The following is a 27,373-nucleotide window of genomic DNA, read 5'->3' as shown; positions in this document are numbered from 1 at the left end:
TCTTGCTCCTCCTCCCCACTCCCTGCCTTTTGCCACAGGACTTTGCTCCTCTGCACGGCGTATGCTGGGCCAGGATCCAGCTCTATCCCAGCCAGGCACAAAAGCTGCCCCCGCTGGCCCGGATACTTGTACTACCTGCCTTTTCAGCAGGCCCTGATGAAGGTGATGAGCATCCCATTTCCTTATGGGGGAAAAAAAAAAACATCCTTATCCATAGGCCTGGATGCTGAAAGCCTCTGAGGCTGGAAAACCACAGGACGGGGCAGTGGGAAATAAGGAAATACAATCTGCAGAGATTTGGGTGTCTGTCTGTCAGCCTCCCCTGTCCCCGCCCATCACCAAACACAGGCAGCTGTCCTTGGAGATAAATGAAAATTTCCTCTAGCTGTGCTCTTCACTAGAAGTTTTATGTCACTTAACTGGCACAGGTAGCAGCTGTCCCTCTAGTCCTGAGCTCATCATTAAGAAGATTCATGTCTGTGGCTATTTGCAGAACTATAACTTCAGGAAAATGTCGCCTTTCCCCGAGTGTCCTGCGTGCTGTATGTCTGCAGGTAAAAAAAGAGTGGGTTTATTCTGGGGGAGGATTTAGCATACAGCCAGTCACAGGAAAGACTAAAGCCTTTATTTTAGATGTTAAAGCGTGGGTTTGTCTTTACAGATACGTGGCTGCAGATGGCGTGTATGTGAAGGGTTGGTGCAGTTGGTTAGGCAGAGTGCATAACTCCAGTCCATTCACAGAAGGGAGTTCCTGGGCCAAACCTTCTCGCAGGGGAGAGGAAAAGACCGTTTTGGCAGTGTAATCTTTCGTGAAGCCCTCACTGCAAGAGGGTGCTAGATCTTGGTGGTGGCAGCTCTCCTTGGACCCGTGTCCTGCAACGTCTTTTGTGCTGCTGTTTCAGTCTTGTGCTCTGATGAACAGCCCGGTGCCAGGAGTAGCTGCTGCCTTGTTTCCTGGGCCCTCCTGTGACCGTGCTGAGGATGCCTTCTGTCTCTATAGCATTATAAAAGGCACATATACATCTATATACAAGTGCATAAATATATAAATAGGGGTGTTATACAAAAATAAATACCCATTCTCTTTTTCTCTTTAGAATAAGTCTTTTGCAAAAGGCAGCTTGGTCCCTAGCTGGTGGCGGAATGAGTCTCTAAGGGCCTCAGTGGTGGCGGGCTGCTGTTCAGGTGTCTTGGTAGGTCCTGACCCAGAGATGTGATCACTGGATTCTGGGGATGGAGATCTCCTCTGGACTGGCAGCAGTCTAGTCTTTCTACCTCTTCGACCGGCACTAGGCCTAGGCAGCAAGGGCTTCCTGAAGGGGAAAGGAGCAAGAAATTATTACGATGCATACAGAAATGAGAGATGCTGGGGTAGCTTTCCAGTCAGCAGTCCACTTTATGAGGACAAGTAGTCTGATCAGTGGAAGATCTGCATTCTGAAAGTCCTGGCTCCATGGGAGTTTGATCCTGCGCTTGCACACAACGGCTTTGACCCACACAACAGGGGTGGATCAATGGATTAGGGTCTAGGGAGATGGATTAATATAATTTTTCAGGGATGTTGTTGTTCTATTGGTGGTCTGGAAAATGGAAAATTAAGAAGTACTAAAGGACAGTGTCTCTACAACTGGAGGTGGGTATATGCCCTTTCAGCTGCATACAGCTCAGACTGCTGGAGAAATGAGAAATACATCTTTTAAAACTGACTAAGGCAATTTAAAGTCCCCAACTGCTAGTATGGCCTTTCCATGCTCCTGTTCTACACAGTGTTAAAACTGCCCTTGCACCGCAGAAGCAAGCATGGACAGAGTCATCAGAAAGGCTCTACAGTGGGATTTCCCTTCAAGATCAGACGAAAACACTGAGATAAAGCAAGCACAGAATTTTCCAGACCACTGACCTTGGTGGAACAGGGGATCCCGTCGCGCGTCCAGGCTAGGGCCTCCCACTTTGCTGCCCATCACTGGATGATGGAGGCCAACAAAGTGCTCTTGAAGGTGAGGACAGTCATCTTGTGGCTGAAGAAGCTGGTGAGTAGAGTCATCTGGGAGACTGTAGAGGAATGAGCTGTCTTCTGTTCTTGAGTTGGGCAATCTGGGGAGGCAGACAAAGAGGTTTAGCACTAGTAACAGATCGTTCCTCCTTGGAAGATATGACCCGTGTAGCTGCATCAATGCAGTGACACAGAGCATTCCTAAATGAGGGGAAGAGCAGAAACCGGGATGTACTTGTGGGATGGGAAGGAGGTGATGGGACCTGGTACCCACGATTCAAGATCGAGTGAGTGCTGCAGGAGCTGGGAGGAGCGGTGCCTCCCGGGGAGCAAGGGAACAATGACTTGGTGTCTGAACAGTGAGACACAAAGCACCCACAGCTGGGCCCCGGCCAGATTCTGGGGCAGCTGTTTATCAGCAGCCAGTCACAGATGTTAGCTTCTCTCATCCTACTTTTTGGTTTCCCACTTAAGAGCAGGGGGAGGAAAAGGAGGCAGGGGGAAGTAGGGCTTGGCCATCTCTACAATTAAATTATCCCTCCCTCAAAGCTTAAGAGGAATGAGCCATACGAAGAGAATTAAGACCAAGAAGGCCCAGTGCTGGAGTATGGATTTGTTTCCCGAGTGGTTTGGGACAGATGGGAGCACGGCGAGGGCAGGTTTTTGTGAGCACGTAGTCTTGTGGGCCCCGCTGGATTGTGCCAGCCTCCCTTCCACAAGCCAGGCCTAACCTGGAGGGCTGGTAGTCTCGCTGGGCAGTCCCGTTTTGCAGCACTCTCGCCTGCAGCAAGGTGTTGGTCTCCTCGTGTGACTGGAAGGAGAGAGAAGGATTCTCAGCAGAGCAATGCCACGCAGAAGCAGCAAGAGGCAGGCGCTGATCTGGGAGCCAGAGCCCTGGGGCAAACTGGTGAAGCTCTTAGGACAAAAGGTAGAGAAAGCTAAAACTGTTTCTTTTGCTAGAGAGGACAGTGGAACTGAAAAACTCACTTCACGCTTACTGCTGACTCAATGGGGGGGACATTAATCAGTTTATAGTCTCAGCTGGGGCACTGCTTTGGCTTGTGCTACTGTTGACACACAGAGTTCTCAACACTGTCAGCCCCTGCGAGCTTTGCTCAGGAGAAGCAGGAACTATTCCCACAAGAGTAGCCTTTGCTCACTGCCTCCTGAATGCTTAGAGCCACTGCCCCAAGAAACCACCTCTTCACCAGTGTTCTGGAGACCTTCTTGTTCCTCCCATGACTCGGGCTCCACTGAAAAGGGGAAACCTCTTTTTAAGAAGCCAGTCTTGCCACTTCTGCATGCTGCAAAGTGGGCCAGCCATGTCCGGAGAAGCCCTCTCACTGCAACCACGGCCTCCAGCTCATGTCAAACCAACTTTTAACCGCAGGTGTGGACGTACCGGTGGCGCTTCATCTGGACTGTAATCTCGGGGCTTGGTGCTTGCATACCCCACCCCTGCAGCGGGGCAGATGCCATTCAGATGGGCCCCGTTGGCGTAGGGCTGCCCGTTAACATAGGGGTGTCCGTTGGCACGAGGAGCAGAGATGCCCCTCAGCGGCACCATGGTGTACTGGCAGGACGACACCAGCAGCCCAGCTCCTGGGAAGCCCATGTCAATGGTTTGCTCTGCAGAGGGAAGAAAAAAGAAGTCTGAGGCCAAAATCAGAGGTAAGGTTGAGCTTCTTGAAGCTCAGCAGGGATAGCGTTAGGCTGTCCTATCAGGCGGCTGTTTTGGCACCCAAAGCACCCTTGGAGACTAGTGGTGGAAAGGGGCCCTACAGGAAGGCAAAGGGAGTGCCCCTCTCCCCTGTTCTAGTCCCAGGGGTCCCTCTCAACAAGGTAAGCAGGAGAAGGGACTTTAGGGGGTCTTTACAGGGTTCCACAGGACATCTGAGACCCACCCTCTCCCTGCTTCCCCGGATGTGCAGCCCTCACGTTTTGGGTGTTTGACCCAACTACACCCAGGGTCAGATCCAACCCGCAGGGCAGAGCACGTCTTGTAAGTCCACCCTCAAGAAAGAACCCTTACTCTGCTTGGACCAGGCTCTCCAAAGGCAGAAGGGGATGAAAGCCACGATGAGGAGTACAATAGAGCCCAGCACAACGCCTACGATCAAGTACGGCAAGTCACTGGAACGGGCCACCATGGCTCCTGTCCCCAGGCCACTGTGCCCACCACTGAGGGGGGGACGCTGCTGGGGGGGCACTGTGGAGGGTGGAAGACGACCTGGCAGACTGAGAGACTTCCGAGCTGCGAAGGGAAGAGAGAGAGCACGCGTTAGAGGCAGACATGGCAGATGGAGTAGCAGCCTGCTCCGGGGATGTCTGTGCTGCTGAGGAGTGGACAGGCTTCTACCGTGGCTTTAAAAAAGTGCTCCTGGATGACAGAGGCTTTCCGAGGCTGATGCATATTGCAGTGCAGACTTGGCTTGCAGCTCTGCCAGGCTGCTAAAGCAAAAGGAAAAAGGAAAAGAGCTTCTCCAAAACACACGCTTGGACTTCATGCTGTTCCAGCTGCTTGGGAAGACAACCTGGGACCTGCTTATAACCAAAGACAGGAGATCAGCACAGCAAGGGCAAGTTAGCCCTCCTGGTTCCGGTCACCATCTGTGTGAGACTTAGGAAAACTAAAGGTAACTACTGCCCTGAGGAAAATAGCGACGGATCTGCACAAGGGGTCTGTGAGTACCAGTATGGGTATACAGACATACCGATCCACAGCATCTACAAATCTAGGGCTCTCTTCTCCCCGGTGCTGCCTCCACCCGCTCGCCTGAGCTTGGGTGACACACGTCAGGCAGGGCTGGTACCTGCCGTGCTGCGCTCCGGCAGCTGCAGGCTGCGCTCCCCGAGCTGCCCTGGCAAGCTGGTTACCTTTGGTTTCACAGATCATCACGTTGCTGAACTCGCTTTCGCCACCCTCGTTGAAGCATTGCATCTTAATGTCATACGAGGTCTCTGGCTGCAGGTGGCTGATGGAGTGCCAGTACCGGTCTCCTGAGGAGGGAACAAACACGCGGTGCCGTCAGCTCCCTCGGGGAACAGGCAGCTGGCCCAGCCCTGCACCAGCGCCGGGGGACAGCAGCAGCAGCCACCTTCTGCTCTCAGGGCTCCTCCCGGCCGTGTGCTCCTCCAGGAGGAACCAGCAGCCCAGACCAGTCTCCCACTATCTCCTACCTTCCACCACGTCCTTCTTGTAGTCGCTGTCATTGTCACTGTCAGTGGGGCGGTAGTAGATGTAAAAACCATGGATGGGCGTGTTGTTGTTGCTGGCTGGGATATACTGCAGAGAATGGGAGGGAGAGCAGAAATCAGCAGAGAGGTCTGTGCTGCATGTTGTACTAGGCGAGGAGCAGTGGGGATAAATGGGATGGGATGGGATGGGAGGAAGACCCAGCAGGGGGATCTTCCTTGTGTTGCCATGGGTTTGCACAGTAAGAGCTTCCTTCCCAGAGCTCACTGCTACTTCACACTCTCACCCCTTGCTTCTCTCAGGTGACAGACAAGTCATGAGTCTGGTCCTGTCACCCCAAGCATCCAGTGCTCTGCTCCCTCTCAGCAGCCACAGCCGGTGCTTCGGAGAGGAAATTCCTCAACAGCAGTGACTCAGCTGGGCAAGGACTAGCACGCCTTCACCTTGACTCCAGGAGGCTCACGGCTCCCAGACAAACCGCATCTTGCCACGAACCGGTGACTGCAAGAGTCTTGTGCTTCTGAAGACAGCTCTGTTCCTCCCCCACCCAGGGCAGTACTGTCCCAGCTCCATGCGTTCTCGCTGTCTTTCACCCAGTGTTTGTCAGTTACCGTTTGTGTTTAAATGAACAGCAGTGCCCAGCCTGCCTTGTAGCAATTTCTGGCTAGGAGCAGCTAGGAGAGAAGAGCATAATGTGTCCCCCTCTGAATAAGTTCTAAGCTGTTGGAAACACTTGGATCTAGGCTTGTCATCCAAAAGATCCTTCCCACTCCTTAAAATGCTCTGGTGTGGACTGCTGTAAATGATTATCAGCACTCAGGACTGCTACCCAGCCAGTGAGAGTGAAGGACCTACCTCCTGGAAACTACCAGGACAGACAGAAGTACTAATGGATTCCAGGAATTGGGCCAGGAGAGCAAGCAGCCGCCCCATGCGTTGTTGGACTGCGCTTGCAGAACAAATGGTCAAGACCCTGAGGTTATCTGCTGAAATGCCTCCTGTGGACAGTGCTGCATTCAGATGAAAAGGGTTTCCTAGGCTCTCTGACTTCCCCCCACTTCTGTGCGGCCCAATCCCAGTCCTCCTTTGGTGGAGGGGGCTAACGGATCCCAGATCCATTGGTGCCGGTGCCGGGCTCCAGTGTGGTACCCTGGAAGATGTGCAAGCTGGGCAAGCAGCACCCACAGCCCTGCTTCCTGCACGTTCAGAGATCTCCGCCCCTACAAACCTTACCATCCACTTCAGCATGATGGTGGTCTCGTTGATGGCATCGGTGAAGGTGATGTATGGCCCGGCCACAGGGCGCTCGTACACTCGGTTGCTGTACCCAGACACCACATACGGCCGAGACGCCGCGCTGGGCTCGCTCTCTCCAAGGATGTTCAGTGCCCGGACACGGAATTTATAGGATGTGCCTAGAGGGAAAATGGGAAATAAGAGTGGAAGAGATTGGAGTCTTCCAGGACTTCTGCTGTCAGCACAGGCCTAACTGTGGAGAGGGGCTGCATGGTCTCCAGAAGGCAGAGAGACTTTTGATCCAAGTACAGACACTGCATGGCCAGATTTCAGCCACGTGCTAGATGGAGCCTGCTTTTATTTGCCTTCCCCAATTCCTATCTAGGAGGTCTAGAGGTCAGGTAACAGTTCTGGAAGATGTGTTGGTGGATTCAAAGGTTTCTGAAAGGATGTCTTGACCCAAAGCAGGTACGGGAAGGTGTCCTTCCCATGGAAGGGAAATTAACTTCTACATGGAAATTAAGTGCATAAACACCAGTTAAAAGCTCAAAGCCTAAGTAATTTTTACCCAAAACGTTGTGCTACTGGTCTTTAAGCTGGGGTAAATACGCTGTGCTTTTAAGCTGTCCAGCTCAGTGATGCCGTCTTTTCCCACGTGAAATGCAATGGGAATTGTGCGCCCATCTGTCTTGCCTGTGGCTAAGGAAAGTTCTGTCCTGTCTCGTAAATGGCAAAACCAAATGCCTTCAGTAACTATATCCTGTAATACAGGAAAGCACGAGCAAGCCTCCCGGAGGGAGGTCAAATCTACGCTGGTCTTTGCAGCTGGAGAAATTGGAGAAGCATCTGCAGCTTCTCCCCGTGCAGCCAGGGTGGGAGCTGGGGAGGCATTGTTTTGCTCGCACATGCCGGGGCTAAGCCTGACGTGACAGATGGTTAACCATCCTGCGGGGACCGCGCAGCTTCCCTGCAGACCTCCAGGAAGCCAGGAGGAGAACACCTGCCTACCTTTCTCCAAGCCTGGGATTTCCACAGAGAGGCGAGAGGGAGGAATGTCGCTGGTGGCCAGGACCCAGTCTCCCAACTTCTTCAATTTCTTATATTCCACACGGAAAGACTGGATAGGGAACCCGCCGTTCCCACGGGGGATCCAGGTCACGTACACAGATGTCTCAGACGCCATGGAGATGGTTGGGCGGTCTGGTGCCTCCGGAGCTGCAAGGGGCACAGAAGGACATCAGGACATGAAACACATTCCTCTCGCCCTGGCTGGAAGATCCTGTTGCTCAGAGGTATGCGAGTGAAGGACTACCTGCGCTGCACCCACCCACAGTGTCAAAGTCCTGAATGCTCTCTTCTTTCTGTCTCTTCCCGAGAGCTGGCACCCCCCCCAAATCCTCACTCCTTTCGGTCTGTGCCCTGCAAACATCTTTTACTCCTGCTTGCATCTTGCTCCTTTTCCGCTCCCAACTCAAGTAGGATGAGATGAGATTTGAGGCGCGTCCACCCATCACGGGAGGGAGAGCAGTGAGAGGTGGGGGTGCGGGGCTGGGCGCGGAGCAAAAGGCCTGGCTGGCGTGGAAGCAGCGAGCAGCGGGAGACTGGCACCGCGGACGGGCGAGTGTAGGAGGAGAAAATGGGAGGGACTGAGAAGAACCAGCTGAGGAGGAAACAGGGAGAAGTTCTGAACTGTAGAGATGCGCTTTGATAGGAAAACAATCAAATGATGGGAGGGAAAGAGACGAACGGAGCTGTGGAGATGAAAGAAAAGGCAACACATGAGTGAGTGGGGGGGACTGAAGGGAGAGGACTTCACAGAAAGGCTAAGGATCGAAGGAGAGAATGTCACAGAAAGGATAATGGCATTGGTGAATAATAGGAACGGCAGGCACAAGGTGGGAAACAATGAGTTGGATTAACCAGTAAAGAACTGATGTTCCTCCAGTGCAGCAAAATACCCAGAACGGGCACTAACTGCCCCGTGCCAGGGCTTGGCTGAGGGAGGAGGGTGGCAGGACCTGAAGGGGCTTGGTTCCCCCTTCTCCCTCGCCTTCCCCCAGCACCCAGCGGTGGTGGTGCGCGCCAGCTGCTTGGTCCTCTGCCGCCGCACGTTCGCAGACTCCACGGCAGGGCTTTCCGAACCCTCCAGGAGAAACTCGGCCAGAGACAGCGAGTCTCTGACACGTCCTTGCGTTCGTGGTGGGGGCAGGCAGCGGGATCAGCCTGCTCCCCTGAGCCAGGCCGCCTGCCGGGTGCGGTAGCAGGGGTGTCCGAGGAGGACCTCTCCTACCTCCTCAGGAGCAACCCCCCCGAGCTTTGCACGGACTGTGCTTCACCCAGCAGAAACTTCAACCCCAGCGCAGCCCGGCCACCGCCACCCACAAGAGGTCCAGCACCCCTCGCCCTCCCTCCTCGCCCGGTTTGGGGAGGGCCTTACGGGACAGACGGCTGTTGTCGGACTGGTTACTGCTCTGAGTGCTCGTGCCTGGGTCGTCCCTCTGGATTTGCTGCTCTTTGCTGGCAACAATCTCTGGTTTTGGGCGCCGGCCTGTGCAGAAGGGAGAGGTGGCATCAGTGACACAGAGACACGGCTCAGGGTTCATTTTTGCTGTGATGAGCAAAGAAAGTATTCCCAGCCATGATGCCAAGGTAAGCACTCTCAGGACTCAAACGGCCCCAGGGGTTCAAAGCAATCAACCAGCAGGGAGGAACTAAACCTAAGGGGCAGGTTTGTTAAACCGGTAATAGGTCCCCTTCATATTTAATTTTCTAAAACTTTTAATTGGTTTTCTTGAAATATAGCTATCTTTCTACCTGGGAAGGTAGTAATTAGCACAAGACGGGGGCCTGAGGGGAGACGTGAGCAAGCCCACCACCATGGGGAGGGTTGCTACAGAGGAAATGCCATTCCCCACACCTGCTGGAGACAGGAAAAGTGGCCAGGAGACAGGGGGACTCAGCACAGGCATTTGGGACATCCTTTTAGTGGCCAAGACAGCTCAGCACCAAACAGACTGCACGGGAAGGCCTGGAGTTTCCTTTAGTGCAGGTCAAGCTTTTAAGGACAGATTAGACAAACACCTGTTGGGAACAACCCCTGTCTCCCCACAGAAGATGGATTAAGTGACCTCTTGACATCCCCGCTGGACCTATTATCTACGGTTCTGCAGGTGTCCAACTGAAGACACTGAGGGAGGAAGGGACTTGCTCCAACCCAGGCAGAGGGCAAGACCTGATTTTCCTCATCCTCTTTCAAACCCACTCGCCACTTTCCCTTCTGACAGAGTCGCTCTAAGCTGAGGGCAGATGGGTTTCCAGAGCAGAAACGGCCCCTCTGTCCTAAGGCTGGTGCCTGTGCCTCAGGGCTGGGGAGGGATGTCCCCGAGTGGCCCTCCCCTGACTCAGAGCAAAACACCCAGGGAAAGGTTTGACGTTTACCGGTCCGGAAGGTCACCATGGCCGTCTGTCCCTCGCCAGCACAGTTGTGAGCAGCCATCTCCACCTCGTAGAGGCTCCCAGGGTCCAGCCTGGTGAGGGTCAGACGATGCTGCGAGGCTGGGACGTCCCTCACTGCCCAGCTGTCCGAGGCATTGGTGACCTGCTGAGAGACCAAGGCAGGCGTTGCAAAGCTGGGGGCAGGCTGGGCTTCTTGCCTGCACCGAGCTCAGAAACTTCCGTGACAGTTTGTGTATCAACCAGGGCTGCCTTCCCGGCCTGGAGGCCAGTTCCCTGCCTGCAGAGGAGGGAGATGTCTCCAGCCTGATTTTGCAGAGCTGAAGGATTCATGTGTCAGCAGGACAAGCCACCAAGCACCGAGGTGTCTTCTTGACCCCAGAGGTGCACTCAGCCCCGTTCTGTCCGCTGCTCCCCTCTGACACCACTGCCCCTCAACGCGCGTAAAGCTCTGGAGCTGGCGTGCCCACGAAAGGCAGCATCAGCCAGAGGCTCGAGCTGCTTTAGGAGCCAAAGCTCCTGCAGCCCAGCTGCTGAGCTGCTCATTTAGACACTGGCCATTTCCATCAGGTGAGGTACTTAGACACTGCTTTGGTCATCTGGACCTGCATCATTTGACTGATGGCTTTTTATCCAGTTTTATCCAGCCGCACTGCTGGCACTTTCTGGCTGAGATGAGGAGCCGTAACGTTTGAGCACAGGTTTCTACAGGGAAAAGAGACCGTGTATGGCTGTGGCCCCCAGAAAGGCTTGGAAACACAGTTCGTTTTTTGGTGATGCCCTGACACCCCATGCAGACGGAGGGGGAAGGTGGGACCTTCTTCCTTCTCCCCAGCTGCAAGGATAATATTTTTGCAGGCAAATAAGCAGGACACTGAAGTGACCCGGTGCCGAAAGGAGCATTAGCAATGCGGGCTACGCAACAAAACGGAAATGCCAAGACTCTGCTGTATCATTCATCTTCTCCGAGCGTTTGACACTGACTGATTAATGCCTGCCTCGTTTTATTTTTATTCCCGAGCCCGCAGAGTTGTGAGGCCAGGGAGGGGAGCCCTAAAGACTGCTAATATCCAGGAAAGAAAAAAAGAGAAATTCTTAAGAAACAAAGATAACAACTGCATGGCATCCGACTGCTTGCAGGCTTCTTAGATTTTAGGGGCAGCGTAAGAGCAGGAATAAAGAGACATTCCCAGATACTTTCCAGAGAATCAGACCCTTGCCCAGTACAAATGTTAACCTCCTGTCAGTAGGTTTTACTTTCCTTATAGCTATCTTTCACACAAAGAGTCTCTTCTTTTGTTGCTGAATTGGTTCTTTCCCTCTCTGCACACATGCTTTTCCAGTCAGAGACGTCAAAAACCAGATCATTATAAAACTTGATCCTAAGGATCTCCGACAGAAAGAGACTCTTTCTAAACAAGCTTAAGGGTTATTGGGTCTAATTCCTTTCCACACAATCCTTAAGCATCCCAAGAAAGAGTCTCCAGCTGAGAATTTGGACTACACTGAAAACATATTACTGCGAACTGCAGTGACCCACGGTGACCTCCACTGCCCTACAGCCCCTTCCAGGTGAAGCGCTGAAAAACAAATAAAATATGGACAAACTCCAGCCTGCAAGTTAAGATTGCATGCAGAATTGGTAGTTACATGATACACCATTGGGAGACAAATCTCTTCCTGCCCGACAACCAGAGCCAATAGTTTGCTGAGGCTTCTGGCATCTTTTGTTTTTTATTTAAGCTTGCCCTATTGTTTTCTTGTGTTGTCATCTTCTGCCTTTGTTTTAAAGGGTTCTTTAAAGACACAGCTGAAACCCTTAGCTTAAGTTTCGTTTAGAAAGAAATCAAAGATGTGTAGGGATTTTAACAGCCTCTTATTATACTATATTTTCACAATATCAAACAATGCCAGGAAAACAGACACATATATTCACATATAATTGAAAACGGTGCCTTGGAATGGCTGGGAATCCAAAACATGCCAGATTTGGAACGTACTCAAACCCCAAAGCAAAACCTGCCTCTCTACTGCAGCTCCCTGCCTACCCAAAGGAAACACAAGCAGCAAACGGATAAATTCAAACCCCTTTTTTTTCCCCACTTATAGCCAGAAAAATGGGAAGAGATGCTCTACACCCGAAAAGCAGGATTTTAACCTTGCAGTGCTTCACGATTTAGAGAAACTGCTGGGCTACAGCTCTGCCTGCGGTGCTGAGCAGCACTGCAGAGGGCCGGGGCCCCCAGGCTCAAGCAGAGCTCGGCAGTGCCACCAGCCAAGAGGCACGCTCAGCAGTGCACTGCCTTTCAGCCTCCAGAATCAAACCGGTGGTGGAGGACCTTCCCGGAGGATTCCGCACGGCTCTCGGCCGGCTCCTCACCGTCACCCCGTGCGGGTGCTTCAGTGCTGCTGAGCAGGGCAGGTCTGCGGAGCAGAGAGGGGCTGCTGCTCTGTGCCCTGCAGCCCAGGCCTTTCAAGGCAGAGGTGTCCCCAGTGACTTGGCCCAAGGCAAAAGCATTGCAGAGCCAGTCACGGCACAATCTGCCCTCAGGACTTCCTACCTGTGCAAGCACACAACAGGGAACTGGAAGCTCTTCTGGCTGGAAACATGTGTGTGTGTGTGTGTCTGTGTGTGTCTGTCTCTGTGTGCGTGTGTGTCTGTGTGTGTGTCTGTGTGTGTGTGTGTCTGTGTCTGTGTGTGTCTGTGTGTCTGTGTCTGTCTCTGTGTGTCTGTCTCTGTGTGTCTGTGTGTGTGTCTGTGTGTGTGCGTCTGTGTATCTGTCTCTGTGTGTGTCTGTCTGTGTGTGTCTGTGTCTCTGTGTGTGTGTGTCTGTGTATCTGTCTCTGTCTCTGTGTGTCTGTCTGTGTGTGTCTGTGTCTCTGTGTGTGTGTGTCTGTGTATCTGTCTCTGTGTGTGTCTGTCTGTGTGTGTCTGTGTCTCTGGGTGTGTGTGTGTCTGTGTATCTGTCTCTGTCTCTGTGTGTCTGTCTGTGTGTGTCTGTGTCTCTGTGTGTGTGTGTCTGTGTATCTGTCTGTCTCTGTGTCTGTCTGTGTGTGTCTGTGTCTGTGTGTGTGTGTGTGTCTGTGTATGTCTCTGTCTCTGTGTGTCTGTCTGTGTGTGACTGTGTGTCTGTGTGTGTGTGTCTGTGTATCTGTGTCTCTGTGTGTCTGTCTGTGTGTGTCTGTGTCTCTGTGTGTGTGTCTGTATCTGTCTCTGTCTCTGTGTGTCTGTCTGTGTGTGTCTGTGTCTCTGTGTGTGTGTGTGTGTCTGTGTATCTGTCTCTGTCTCTGTGTGTCTGTCTGTGTGTGTCTGTGTGTCTGTGTGACTTTGTATCTGTCTCTGTGTGTCTGTCTGTGTGTGTCTGTGTGTGACTGTGTGTCTGTGTGTGTGTGTCTGTGTCTCTGTGTGTGTCTGTGTGTGTGTGTGTGTCTGTGTGTCTGTGTCTCTGTGTGTGTGTGTGTGTGTCTGTGTATCTGTCTCTGTCTCTGTGTGTCTGTCTGTGTGTGTCTGTGTCTCTGTGTGTGTGTGCCTGTGTATCTGTCTCTGTGTGTCTGTCTGTGTGTGTCTGTGTGTCTGTGTGTGTGTGTCTGTGTGACTTTGTATCTGTCTCTGTGTGTCTGTCTGTGTGTGTCTGTGTGTCTGTGTGTGTGTGTCTGTGTGACTTTGTATCTGTCTCTGTGTGTCTGTCTGTGTGTGTCTGTGTGTGTGTGTGTGTGTGACTGTGTGTCTGTGTGTGTGTGTCTGTGTCTCTGTGTGTGTCTGTGTGTGTGTGTGTGTCTGTGTGTCTGTGTCTCTGTGTGTGTGTGTGTGTGTGTGTGTATCTGTCTCTGTGTCTCTGTGTGTCTGTGTGTGTCTGTGTGTCTTTGTATCTGTCTCTGTGTGTCTGTCTGTGTGTGTCTGTGTCTGTGTGTCTGTGTGTGTGCATATACCCTCTGCATACTTGGGCACCACCACGGGCTTTTCTTGGACAGCTCAGCAAACCTCCTCTCGCAGGCCGTACCCGTCACACCTCAACAGGCTGAGGCTGCAGCCGGGGAGGCCCCAACCAGTGCCACCAGCGAGCGACGGGTGCCCCTGCCCCAACGCACCTCCTCACGGGGTGCGAAAACGTGCAGCGAGGCCACCAGCCCACCTGCGGAACGGCGCGGAGGAAAGATGGGAACAGGGCGAAACGGCGATACCTTGCGATGCTTCACCACGTAATAGAGGATGGGGGCTCTGCTGTCGGGCCGGGGTCTCCACACCAGGTCGTAGCTGTCCGTCTTGGATGTCCGGGGAGAACTGAGGATGACGGGGGCCTCGGCTGGAGACACCAGCTCCCTGTTGGCTGCACACTGTGGAGATGCTGCCAGCGGGGTCGTCCCAGGCTTTGGCGGGCCTGCTTTATCCAGGGGCAGCTTTAAGGCACTGTCCTTGGAAGGTGGTGTTGGAGGCTGAGCCGAGCCCAGCTGGGCATCTCGCCCAGGGTTGAGCGTTGCTCCTGAAAGACAAGGTGTCGAGGCAGGGTAAACGCCTGTCCCAGGCTGCGGTGGAGGCAGAGCTATGAGCCCCTCGAGCCTTGCAGAAGAGCGGTGCAGTACATCCACTGCAGCCCAGGTATCTTAGAGGTGCCAGGTCCCAGGCGCTGCTGCCTGCTGTGACACTCCAAAAGGTGGTGGGAACGTTCTCTCCTTCTCCTGCTGCAAACCTAACATGCCTCACTGGGGCCTCTCTGAGAACAGGCCTCGGCCACGTGGGGCTTCCTCCCCTCTGAAGCCCCCCCCTTACCCTGGATAAGTTCAGCAGGGTCCAAGGAATCAGGTGGTTCCTCTCCTACCCCAGATGAATCCGTCCACCTCAGCGTTTATGCCGAGTAAGCCCCGGGGTAAGGCACTACACCCAGAGGTCCTGTGCCTCTCGGGTAGAGGCAGAGCAAGTTTGCACACGTGGCACTGCACTGAGAAGCAAAACCACTGCCGTCCCTACAGGGAGAAACGGAAATCTCACCCCAAAAAAGGCACTTGAAGTGTAGGGTAAAAGGGAGGGAAGAGCAAGGTGGCTCAAACACAAGCGGGAAGGTCACCCACCAACTTTCTTCCCCTGCCCTTTCCCCCGTGCGTTTGGGTCTGGGGCTGGATAGTCACGAGCTTGGAGAGCGGGACTTACCTGGCCTGGCTGTCCTCAGCTGCACCATGGCTTGCGCGCTGCCGACCTCGTTCTCCGCCATGCACTGGTAGATGCCATCATCCTCGGGCCCCACGCTGACCAGCCGCAGCGCCCGGCGGGAGAGCCGGAGCCGGTGGCTGGCGGAGAGGGGGACGGCGTTGCGCAGCCACATGACGGAGGGCTGGGGGTTCCCTCGCACCTCGCAGGTGAACTTGGCGCTCTGGCCCCAGGGAATGATCTGCTGGGACACCTCCATGGTGACCTCCGGGGGCTCTGTGCGGGGGGGAAACACACGGTTGCTGCGTGCCACTCGGCAGGGAGCGCGGCACGGTCACGGCTTCGCACCTTCCTCTCCGGCAGGGACGAGGGCGGAGTGATGGATCCTCACCCCGGCCCCAAGCCCCACTCCCTTCATGGGGGCCCACAGGAGTCCGCTCCATCGCGCCTCCCCCTTCAGCATCCACGTGAACCGCAAGAGGAGGCGGCCCAAGGCCACCTGGCCCTCTCAGGTGACAGCAGCCACTTAGGATGTTCCATTTTTCTGAGCTGAATTGCTACTCTGCAAAGACTGCGGCTGTGCCAAAACAACACATCAGCACCTGGATGAACCTCAATCCACTAAAACACAGGCTTAGCCTCCCTAATGCTTGTGAGAAGGGGAAGGATGCGTGGTAGAAATGTCTAAGGTGCAGTATCCCTTACACTTCCCACCCCATAGAGAGAGCTTCCCTGCAGAACAGAGCAAAAAGCAAGACGCTCTGATGTCTTCCCTACGTCAATGTGAAATAGGTCTAAGAAGCAGCCAGTCCTGCACTAGGAAGTGTCGGAGCAAGGCCAGTGCCACAAATGACAAGAGGAGAGCTTCTGCAGAGGAAGGGAGGATCCATCATCCCTAGCCCATGGTGGGAGCCAGGAAGGAGGAACGACCACCCTCAGGGGAAAATCTGTCCCACCTCCTAGAAAGCGGAACCACAAGCAGGGGTTTGCATTACACAGGAGTTTGTCCAGGGCGAGGCAGAGCACAGCAGCACTGGCATTTCCCCCTGAAAGCGGTGGAGAAAGTCCAAGCCCTCCCTGAAACGAAGGCTACAGCAGCACTCACCAAACACCTGCACGTTGTAGAAGATGAAGGCGGCTCCGGCGTCCCCAACCCCATTGTCAGCCGTGCAGCTGTAGGTGCCCGAGTCCTCCTCACTCGTGGGGTCAATCAGGAGGTTGCTGAGCAGGAAGCGCGTCTTGTTGTACGCGGAGACGCTGGAGCCATCTTTGGCCCAGGTGACCCGCGGCGGGGGGATCCCGCTGGCCACGCACTCCAGGATGAGGCTTTGGCCCTTGGTGACAATGATGGTCTGAGCTTCGGGCGGGTAGATTATCCGAGCTGCCTCCGCTGTGGAGCCTGGGGAGGAGGGGAGGAGGTGGGTGGGGAGGAAGGTGCCCGGTGGGAAAGCACCCTGTGCAGAGGGCGGGCAGGGGTACGGGGAGGGCCAGCACGCCGCTGCCCTGCACCGGGGCGGATGGACGGCACCGCGGGCCAAGAGGGACATTCCGTAAGGGATACAGGCACACAGCAAGAGGCCTTTGCTCCCCCCATCACCAAGAACAACCCCCTGAGGAGGTACGGCCACCCCAGGGTGGCAACACACCCACCCCAGACCCGGGAGCAGACCTTGGGGCCTTCTGCTGCTGGAAAGGATTTTCCCGGCAACCGGTAACGTCGGTTCACACGGAAAACCAGCTGCGATAGCGCTGGTACGCGCTCCCAGGGCTGGAAGCGCCCCGGAGAAGATGTGAGGCGGAGGGAGAGCGGCTTACGTCTCACACGGAGCCTCTCACTGGAGACTGAGGTTTTCACCTCCTGCGTCACAGGGTTGTAGGCAGCACATTTGTAAGTCCCCTCATCCTCTTGGCTGGCATTGACGATCTGAAGGTTCCCAGATGGCATGATAAGGTAATTGTCTGTAAAGAGAGAAAAGGAGGTGGCATGCGGTCACAAGATCCGTTCCCTGTTCCTGTCCAGCCTCCTGGTAGGCATGCAGCGCCCTGAAGAAAGGAGGGATGAGAAGGATGGGAAAAAAAAATGCAGTAACAGCAGCAGCACTGATCCCTTCTGGTTCAACGATCAGGGGGAGCAATGATGCAGCGATGGAAGGAACAGAGCCTCAGGTGAAGCGGGCTCATCACAGGTACGTGCAGCAGATGGAGCGAAGCTGCAAAATTCAGATCCAAATTTTTAAAACTTCCCCAAATTCAAAGTTTCCTTCGTGCAGGCTGGGCTAGAAGAATGCTTCACGGACACATGGAGACACCCAATGAAGAGTGACGTTGTGCCTCACCTTCCTTTGCTTGCTTTCGCCTTACCACAAGCTGGATCCCCAGTCCCAGGCAACGGGGACGTCAGGGAGACCTGGCAGAGACCCTGAACTAACCTGAGCTCAGACCGGCGGCGAAGGGACAATGAGGAGGCAGCGGGCAGAGAAAGCTACTGCTGGTGGGGGACGGTAAAACCGAGGGTTCTGGGAGGGGACCCAGCGGGACAGACCCCCGTGGCACTCACCGCGGGAGGCCTCTAGCCACTCCTGCTTCACGCTGTAGCGGACCTGAGCCTTGGGGTGACTTTCAGGCAGGTCGCAGGCGATCACGGCCGTGTTCCCTTCATCCACCTCGATCACGTGCTGGCCATCGAACTTGAAATCTTTGAGATCTGCAGAGAGAGTGAACGACAGGGCACCTCGGTGGCCGGCTCAGCAGCTCGGTGTCAGCCCATCCTCCCCCTGCGGACCCGGGGCTGTTTCACTGCGGGGTTGGCAGAGGACCGCTCTGTCCCCAGCAGCTAGGGAAACTGGCCTGGTTTCAGAGCATTATTGTTCTTCTCCTCCTCCTTCCTACCAAATGGACAACTTAAAACACAGCTTCAGGAGAAACTGCCGGCTCCATGGCTGAGAAACCGGGTGCGACAAATCCCGGCCCGAGAGTGAAAAATGAGCCAACTCACTGCAGCACTGAAGGGTGGGCCAAAAATGGTCCTTCTGCCACCTGCTAGTTCAAATGGGGCTGCCACCCCGCTACTGAGAAGCTAACTTTGTAGTCATAGCTCAGGAAGCCCAGTCTGCTTCGAGGGTGTACAGTGACACAGTGGCAGAAGGTGTGTAAGTGCCGGATGCTCCCAGAGATGCCCTGAGCAAACTCCAGTGCGTGAGCAATCGGCCTCTCCTCTCTGGGCACTCTCGCTCCCATTAAATATCTCACAGCCAGAGGCTGGTTAATCATGATGCTTTTCATGTGCCCAAGCCCCAGTTCAAAGAACAGGGACTTGCAAGGTAAAAAAAAAAGCTCTTCCTCTACACTGTATCGCTGCCCCCTCCCTAAAGCAGCCACAAAAACACCCCATGTCCCAGCACGTGTCCCCCTATGAGGCTGTGATGGGGGTCGCTCCCCTGGCGGGGCCAACGCAGGCAGCAGGATTGGAAGCACAGGGGCGGGGTGGGGGGTGAGGAAGGGGCGTTTGACTTTCTGTTTTCTTTTCCCTGTTTTTCAAAGCAGGAGCAGAGGACTGCAGTGAAACCCCAGGGATCTGGCAGGGCAGGGAGCACAGCAGCCGGGCCTCGCCAAGCTCCCCAGAGATGCAACCGGGCCCCGCTTTCCCCCGGGCACGATGGCAAATCATGCCAGGGCGCCGCAAGCCCCGAGTTTGTCTCGGTCAGCCGGGAAAAAAAACCGAGTCCCGCGCTGGCGTGCGCTTTTACAGCGCCGTGCACCAGCCCCGGCGACCACTAGTGCCAAGCGCGCATCCCGCGGCCGGGTCGCACGTCACGTTGCCGCATCAAGGCTCGAGCCGGCCCATCGTCCCCAGGCTTCTCCCGAGCGGCGAGACGGCGCTTCCTTTTCAAAACCCCACGCGCTGAGGCAGCACGTCGCATCCGTCACCGCGGCACGGCCTGGCCACGCGCTGTCAACAGCTCCCTCGCCCCTCGAAACCCATCCCGGGCCGTGGCGCCCGCGACCTCGGGCAGTTTGGAGAGCCTGGGGGTGGGAGGGGGGGGGGAGCGGGAGGGCTGGTGGCGGGCGGCCGGCAGGCAGCCTCCCTTGGCAGCCCCAACCAGCAGAAAAATGTGTTTTTGTTCTCTGGGAAATGCAGCAGCACTCCAAGAGCAGAAGACAGCTCTGGCTCCAAGCTTCTCCCACCCACAGTCATGGAAAAGTGACATGAAATTTCTCAAGCAGACTTTCTGATTAAAGCAAGAGCCTTTATGGAGTTTAAATAAAAACCAGCTCTCTTGGCAAGGCGGCGAGAAAGCCTCCCCGAGCGCGGCGCGGAGGGGCTGCCGGGTGGCTGCCGGGGGAGCCAGCGTTCCCGGGCCCAGATCTGAGGGAAGGGGAGGAGGTTGAAAAGAAAAGGGGAGGTTTTGCAATGTCATAAAAATGATTTGCAGCGAACATACTTAATACTTCTGGAATTTCTTGGCATCGTTCAATTAAAAAAAATAATAATAAAAAGAAGGAATACGGGTGAACTTCAGAAATGTGATTAATCCTTTAAGACAAGCCGAGGAGGGGAGCCATGTTTCCACTGGGTATTAAAGCCAGATGAAGGTTAACTCTTAACTTGTGAAAAGCTGGCAGCGACTCGTGCTCCTCCAGCAATGAAAGTTACTGCTGGGGAGGGGAAGGTTGCTGGATATTCTCTCCTCTTTGCTTTTTATATTTGATCAAGGAATAAAATAGTAAGAGCCACAGAAATGGAAAGAGGTGGAGAAGAGGCGAGAGCCCAGCATCTGCCTGCCCACATCACGCATATTTCTCCGATCAACCAAATATAAACGAGCATCAGGAAAATTAATGTGTGCCTTGGTGGTCTGGATTCATCACAGCCAAATTAAGATTTCGGAGCCAAGGCATAGGCTCCAGCAATGCTGGCAGGGATCTACACACACACAGAGAAACACGCGTGCGCACGCGTACACAGACCCCAAAGAGGATGAGAAACGATGTCCCCATGGCAAGGGACCCCCGAGACAACCTTGGGCTGAGTGGACGTGGGGGTCCCTCGCGTGCAGCCCCCCCCAGACGGCAGCTCAGCCCACCGCGCTCACAGCGGTGAGTGCTGCAGCCCCACGGTGGGGAGCAGGACCCCCGGGTCTTCCTGCCTTCCCCTCCCAGCCCGGCCACGCGAGACAAGAGGCGAAGCTGTGGACAGAGGGGGAAAGGATGGAGGAAAGGAATCCAGGGAAGGAATCCTGGGGTGGCTGGGGGAACAAGAACTGGGCACCGCTAGAGAAAAACAAGCAGGGGAGAGGGGAAAAACATCAGGTGGGCACCCGGGACAAGCTATTTTCCAATACGCAAGTGTACGAGCTTCCTGCCAAACTACTCCCCTAAATTCCCGCTCCCCCACAGCAAACAAGACTGTTTTATTTGTCAGTGGGTTTTGGCCACGGGCGGTCTCAGCCGCCCCGCTCCCCGCTGCTGCGGGCACATACAGCCGTCCATTAACGCCGATGGGTCAGCCAGAGCTGGCGAGGGGTGTTCGGGAGCACCCCCCGGCCCCCTCTGCGTGGGATGAGACACCCCCCCCCCCCCCCCCCCACACACACACACATCCTGTTCCACTTGGCCCCAGCACAGCAAAACGGAGGGTTCCACGCTGGGCTGGGCCACCCAGCTTCATCCTGGGGGCTTCATATGAGCTGCCCCCGAGACGCGGGGGGCCACGCGTGCCCCCTCCCCGCCGGGCAGGGTGGAGGAGAGGGCCAGCGCCGGCGGGGGACGCAGCGCTCGCCCCTTCGGCTGCCCGGCCAGCAGCAGCCGTGCCCCTCCTCTAACATGCAATTTGCACCCCCAGCCTAACTCCCGCCACAGCCGGGAGAAACCACATCCCCTCTCCACTGGCTGGGTTTTCCTTTTCATACAGCGGCGCCTGGCGTGCCAGCCCATGTCCTTGTCCTTAAAAGACACGCTTGCTCGCAGGGAAGCAGCAACCACCAGCCACCAGCAACCTCATCCACCAGCCACTGGCCGGGAGGTGCTGCGGACAGACAGACAGAGCACTGCCCCAGCTGCGCAGGGACAACAGGGCTGATTTTTTGTCCCGTTTTTTTTTTTTTTTTTTTTTTTTGTTTAGAAGGGAGTGCAACCAAAGGCCATTGCTTATGTCCATCTGCGCCCCGCTCCGAGGCACGATGGGGTGAGCCGGGGCATGGGGAGGGTCAGCCCCGCGACTAGCTGCGCCGCTGTCATCGGGGAGGGAAACCAGCTGAATCCCAGGGCTGGGGGCCAAGCAATGAGGCAGGCGAGACAGATAGGATTAAATGAATGGGAGACCATAAATAACTTGGAGAAGAAGCAGTAGTAAATAAAATGCCGGCCCTCAAGGTGCAAGTCCTCCCTGCTGTAGGGTGAGGGAGGGACCCCGAGAAGGGGAATGGGCAGGGACTGGGGTCCCCCAGCCTGGGGGCAGACACCTTCCACTCGTCCCCCCTCGGCTGTCAGAGCAGCCTGGGGTTAGGGCTCCCACTCCCCGGGAGCCTGGGCACCGGCGCCGTCGACACCAGCCCCTTCCCACCCCGCTGGGGCAGGCGCAGCCCCCCGGCCTCCCGCCTGCTCACGCATCCCCAAGCGCGTGTGGCCCCCCCACACCCCACTCCATGCCCCAGCCCCGCTCCCCCACATCTCCCCCGGGCCTGTCTCGCAGCCCTCGTGCCACAGCTCCGCCGGCTCACAAAACACCACCTGTGTTTTCCTTCTCTCCCCCCTCCTCACGCTGCCTCTGCCCCCGGGGCCAGAGCCCCCCGTTGCCTGCTCAGCAAATGCTTTTCCAACACGCAGCCGCCCCCCCTTCCCGCCTCCAGGGAGCTGTCAGAGGAGAGGCCCGTGTGGAAGAAAATGAATAGGGCTGTCTTCAGAAAGCAGCTGCAAATTCCTGGGGGATGCCCAGCCGGATGAAGGTGCAGGGTCACTGCCCACGAGCACCACAGGCTGAGGCCCAGCTTCCCCCCCCCCACCCCACGCTGCCGCAAAGCCGAGGGCACGGATGGAGGGCCACAGGGCAACGAGCCTCCCTTGCCCCACAGCGTCCCTGGGACACGGGCACCCTGCACTCCTCCCGTCCCTGGCCACAGGGGATAGATACACTGCAGCACGTGGAGTTCCTCTGCTGCACACTTCATCTGGTTTGGGTTTTGTTGTTTTTTTTTTTTTTTTTTATTTTTTAAATGTCACGTCTGTGCAGGTCAGGCGTGCTGTTGTGCTCATTGCACTGATTTTCCACGCAGGCAGCTGAATGCTGGGAGCTGCATGGCTTTCGCCACCCCTGCCCGCCGGCTTTGCTCCATTTCAGCTGCCCTGTGAGCTCCGCCAAGGCCTCTCAACGTGCCCGAGCCTTTTGCTGCTGCAGGACCAGCCCACAGAGCCGTGTTCGTGTCCTTGGTGGATTTATTTGACTCCACCAGAGCCTACTGCAGCCATGCCTTTTTCATACAGCACCTCCACCCAGGAGAGGGGCTGGAGCAGGGCTTCTGGCACGACGGCAACTTTGCTAAGTGGAAGCAGGCAGAGAAAACACCTTTCTCTTCCTTGCAGCTCTCAGCCATATGAAGGCTTAGGGCCTGGCTTGGAAAACCAGGAACACCCTTGCCCCATCCATTCAGGCTGTCCCAGACTCCAGCCCATCCCCACCGTGCCGAAGGGCTGCCTCGGGGCCACGCGGGGCTGGTCTCGCACAGCACAGCCAGGCCAGCAGTGATCAGCAGGTATCTCTCTGCCCCGATGTGCCACGGGCTGCCGAGGTTGAGTGTGGGATCACGGAGCACCAGGTCGGCTCTCACCGAACCCAGAAGTGCCCAAGTGATGCCTGAAGCGCTGCTCCTTTTGTTGCTTCAAGAAGTCTTCCCCTTTCTGCAAATCCCTCCTCCCTCTACTCCTTGGCTATGCAATGACTATTTTATCTCCACCGGAGGAATTAAACGCTGGTTTCAGTCAGCCCTGCGAGCCAGGGAGAGCCGAGGTGGGCTCAGCGGCGCTGTGCCACTGAGGGGAGAAGGAGGGATCGGTCCCAAGGCTACACTGGGGCTGCCACCACCGCGGCAATGGTTATCTGCTTGCTGACTGTCAGCAAAGCACAAGGAGGCCCTGAGGGATGGGACACACACAGCCTGGGGCACTCAAAGGTGTTTCCTCCAAAAGAGGTGGAGAGAAAGGGGTGGCAATCGCCTACAAGATGGCCAGATGATGCTGCCTACACGCCTCGAAACCCAGCAAGATACTTTTGCCAATGACTCCAGGTCCTCTTCCAAAATAAGCCTAAACCTTGAAAATATTTCCACACTCCCCGCTGCTGCTTTCATTCACACTCTGGTTTCACTCTCCCCTGGCCCCCCAAAAATAATTTCTGGATAGGGCTAAAACTTTCAGTAGGTTTTCTTTCAGCCCTGCAGATGATCTGGAAGACATGTACCAACGGCAGTGCAAACCTGCCAGGGACTTCCCTCTCCACCCCCAGGACCATGGTCCCCACTGAACCAGCTCAAAGCATGGCCCTGCAGAGGAGATCTGGAGCAGGAGTGAGAGCCCACAGCACGTCTGCTACCACAGCTTTCAAACTCAGTCCCACCACAAACTGGCGCCCCCCTGTTATGTTCCGACTGCTGCAGAGCCATTGTTGCAAGCAGCCTCCAGCTCATGAATGTGAAACTGGATATCTGAACCCCTTCAGAAGGTTTCCCTCCTAGACCTTCAGCCTCACGTCTTTCCTGGACTGCCCTCTCTCTCTATTCACTTCTTGACTGCCAAGTCTTCCCCATCTGGGGGCTTGCCATCGCCTGAGGCTGTCCGGGTGTCTGGGACGTGGTCTCTGCTGGCCCCAGCTCCCCTCGAGGACAGGGACCCACGCAGCACAGCACAGGGGTCCTCCACCGTGGATTAGTTGATTGTCCATCCAACCTCTGGCTCCAGTTTTGTGAGCTCCACTGAATGGTGCTCCTGACCTCCCCTCAGCGGCAGTGCCTTTGCCACAGCAGGGACCACAGCAATGGGCAAGTCCCCTTCTTTTGCACCCGTATCCCCAGTTGCAATCCGGTAGCTGAAAGTGATTTGGCTCCTGGAGAGGGCTGACAGACTACCTCAGTCATACCTCTGATTTGCCCTGAAGGACATGGTGGGACCTTCTGGTGCTCTAGGACCTATCTCCTGTCCACCACTGATGCTAGACCAAAGCAGACAGATAGGTCAAACAGCCACGCTTTGTCCCAGGAGACAGAGCTGCTGGTGGTGGGTTGGAATAAGGGGGGGGAAAAAAAAAAAAAAAAAAAAAGAAAAGGGGATCAGCCTAAGAAAGAACTGATCAGGCTGAGGAGCTGTGCACACCCTGCTCTCCTAAATGCAAACCATGCCCTTGGTAATCCCATCCACCTCTCCCCTCCACTCCTTCCCTCTATCAGGCCACCAGCGCACACAGCCCCCTTTCTGCTCTGGAATGTGTTCTCCGAAACTTAATCTCAGCATGGGGCTCAGGCCAAATACCCCGACAGATTCGGCCCCGTGACAACCCCCCTCCCACCCTGCTTCAGAGCTCAGTAATTCTCTCCTCTCTCTCCTTTGACTCCCCCTCCCACCCAGCCTGGTCTAAACATTTCACTCCTGATTAATGTATCAGTGACAAGCCAATAGCGCTTGGCTTTAAAGCAAAGCCAGCCCTCACTTTGCACAAACATCTTCACTTCTTCATTTTCTTAAGACTTAGACCCAAACCCACCTCGCTGGGAAGATGAAACCCTTTCCACGCCCGGGGGCTGTCACTGCCAGGGGATCGTGGTCTCCTCTGCACGCACTTGCTCCACCAAAAATTGCACGGGTCTCTCAGAACGTCAGACTCTCCACTGCCTGAACAAGGGTGGTCCACACAGAGCCCCCCCCCATCCCCAAGCAGACCTGGGCTGCCCTTTCTCAAATGCATCCAAATACAGCACTTTCTCACATTTGAGCATAACAGCTGGCCAAAACTACGTGCCTGTGAGAGCAGTTCCCCACTCTAAGACACCCTCTCCCACGCACACGTCTCCTTGGTCTGTCGCCAATGCCAGAAGGCAGCGGTGAGGAGCACGTAAGCCCAAAGATAGGAGCAAAGTCCCTCACTCAGAAACAAGGTGGCTCTTTGCTGCCATGTCACTGCAATCTCTAAGGAGAGGACAAAGCCATGGAAAGCAGGAGCATGCCCTGTTCCCCTCCCCCGGGACCACAGCAGTGGTAAGGAACACAGCCTCCTGCCCCTTAAAGATAAAAACCTCACTACGAGTGCTTTTAGATACTCTGCTCTCCTGTCTCTTCCTCCTGTTGAGTTCTGTGCCTGCCTTACTAAATAAGGACAGCTCAATATCTGCCTTCAACACCTCCATGCAACCATTCTCCCACCATCCTTCTCCCTCACCTGCCCTTTTGGGAAGGGATCTTCCCAGCGGTGCACACAGGACCAGCAGCTACTTAATGCAGGTGCTCAGGAGCACCTCCTCACCACAGCCAGACTAACAACCCCTCCTCAGTGTAAGTGTAGGGGCTGGTACTTTGGCTATGATGAACCCAGGGGCAACACGAAAAAGCGCAGGTCCCATCACAGCACAAGCAGGGCAAGGGACTTCACTTTCTGTGGGTCAGGAAGACAGTGAAAATTTAGCCAGCCAGCGCTGGCAACAGCCCTGCAGCAGCCCAGGCAGCAGTCTGGCCATCAGCACCAGCAGGTACTTTTCGGTAACCTCGATCAAGAAGTCAGTAACCAGAAGAGGCAGCACGACAGTCAGGAAACCAACCATGCACATAAACCCCATCGCTCAGGTATTCCTTGTTCTTTGGGGTCTTGCTAAAACCATCACTGCAGGACAGGTCTGCAGCCTGCCATGCAGGAGGACTGCTTGGGTCACAGCCGGGCCACAATATGACAGCCAGTCCACAATCAAAAATGCTACAAAATGGCCTAAGCCAAAGGAGCCTTCCCTTGATGCCAGCGTGAGCAAGTGAGCATGGATGAGCCTCTCAAGACACGTGAGTGATGGCCCAAGCAATGCAGGGGGTGGCAAAGGACTAAAGCTACTCACTAGCCAATGTGACCACTGCAGGGACACTGGCAATGACTCCTTCTGGCACGCGAGCGATGCACTGGTATCGCCCCACGGTGTGGTTGTTGAGAGCCGTGATGACGAGTTTCCCTCGCTCGATGTGGATACCCAGCACCGCGTCCGATCCAGCCAGCTCCTTCCCGTTCAGCCTCCAGGTGAGGTTCACTCGAGGGGGGTCCACCATACACCCCAGGCTGACTGGGCCCCCCAGCTTTTGGACAATGGAGGCAGGTTGCACCGTGACCTGCAGAGATTCACCTGCACAGAGGGAAAAAATGGGAATAAGAAAGCTCTGCGAGACTCCACGAAACAAAGAACAGAGGTAGAAAATGCAGCGCTGGTACATTTTGCATTGCCCACTGCTTCCAATTGTGCTGCAGCTTCCCCTTAGCTCCCCACACACCCACCCGAGTGCTTGGAGATGCACACCAGCCCCATTTCTTCTTGGCACCGCCAGACAAAGATGTCCAACTCTGACTGTATCCCCTTCTCCTCTGGAGGAGTGTTTGATCCTAGACCTTTGGTCAAGGCTTTTAAGGAAACAGTGGAGAGAGGAAACCACTTTGTGCTTGAGACATGGCTATGCTAAACAGCACTCAAGGCAAAACATAAACGAAATGGAACAAATGGGTAAGAACAGAAACTCACTCAGGCTGGCAAAGCAGCTAGCGGCTGCAAGGATGAGGCAAGGGATGGGGGACATGGGTCTCTTCTTTCCACGTGTCATTGCCATCCCATGCGGCGTGTCCTGGGGTGCCCAGGGAAGGGTCCCATAAGCTGCCTCAGGGGATGCAGTGGATGTGCGGCAGCAGATTCCTGTGGATGACAAGAGGCACAGTGGATGAAACCCTCAGACTTCCCTCTGCTTTCCAGCCCTGTCTGGCTTCTCCACCAACATGCCTGGGCTCCCAGGGATTCACCCAGCCAGTGGCCTGAGGTGGCTACAGACACTGATGCAAGCACTTCTCCCCCAGGCATGGCTGTGAGTCTCCCGAGACATCCCCTCCTCAGCCCTCAGTAGAAAACTACATGTGTGCACACAGACACATACTCCCTTTCCCCATTTCAGACCAGGCATAGTGAATGCCTGTACTGTGCTGGCAATGCACACCAGGCAATTTTCAGGAGCAAAACACAAACATTTCCAATGAAGTGTCACTGGAGATATTTGCTAAGTGTTGCTGCCACTTCTTGGCTGGGTCTGGAATATATTCTAGCTTGAACACTAAAGTAAATGAGCGGTACAAGTC

At 55.3% G+C, this 27,373-nt stretch overlaps 1 protein-coding gene across 7 annotated transcripts in view; it reads right to left on the bottom strand.

Moving 5' to 3' along the window:
• Positions 1–603: 603 nt before the first annotated feature.
• The window catches only part of BOC (BOC cell adhesion associated, oncogene regulated), a 58,723-nt gene continuing 31,953 nt past the window's right edge, over positions 604–27,373 (bottom strand). For 5 of the 7 annotated variants that reach the window (XM_042788892.1, XM_033005233.2, XM_033005236.2 and 2 more), the window contains 18 exons: positions 26,772–26,939; positions 26,103–26,381; positions 17,579–17,725; positions 16,837–16,980; positions 16,127–16,420; positions 15,025–15,297; positions 14,061–14,359; positions 9,864–10,026; positions 8,863–8,973; positions 7,434–7,640; positions 6,423–6,604; positions 5,174–5,279; positions 4,871–4,993; positions 4,026–4,247; positions 3,396–3,622; positions 2,725–2,804; positions 1,901–2,094; positions 604–1,313 (listed from right to left, as the gene is read on the bottom strand). In XM_042788892.1, coding sequence (XP_042644826.1) covers positions 1,129–1,313; positions 1,901–2,094; positions 2,725–2,804; positions 3,396–3,622; positions 4,026–4,247; positions 4,871–4,993; positions 5,174–5,279; positions 6,423–6,604; positions 7,434–7,640; positions 8,863–8,973; positions 9,864–10,026; positions 14,061–14,359; positions 15,025–15,297; positions 16,127–16,420; positions 16,837–16,980; positions 17,579–17,725; positions 26,103–26,381; positions 26,772–26,856 — 3,321 coding nt within the window. In that variant the 5' untranslated portion in view covers positions 26,857–26,939 and the 3' untranslated portion in view covers positions 604–1,128. The remainder of the gene's footprint in view (positions 1,314–1,900; positions 2,095–2,724; positions 2,805–3,395; positions 3,623–4,025; positions 4,248–4,870; positions 4,994–5,173; positions 5,280–6,422; positions 6,605–7,433; positions 7,641–8,862; positions 8,974–9,863; positions 10,027–14,060; positions 14,360–15,024; positions 15,298–16,126; positions 16,421–16,836; positions 16,981–17,578; positions 17,726–26,102; positions 26,382–26,771; positions 26,940–27,373) is intronic. The other 2 variants (XR_004408924.2, XM_033005238.2) reach the window with 2 other exon arrangements.

This window comes from Tyto alba, unplaced genomic scaffold, assembly GCF_018691265.1.
Source record: "Tyto alba isolate M040663 unplaced genomic scaffold, T.alba_DEE_v4.0 Super-Scaffold_14, whole genome shotgun sequence".
Classification (NCBI taxonomy): domain Eukaryota; kingdom Metazoa; phylum Chordata; class Aves; order Strigiformes; family Tytonidae; genus Tyto; species Tyto alba.
The sequence above is the reverse complement of the archived record's forward strand: the minus strand, read 5'-3'. Positions and strand labels throughout refer to the sequence as shown.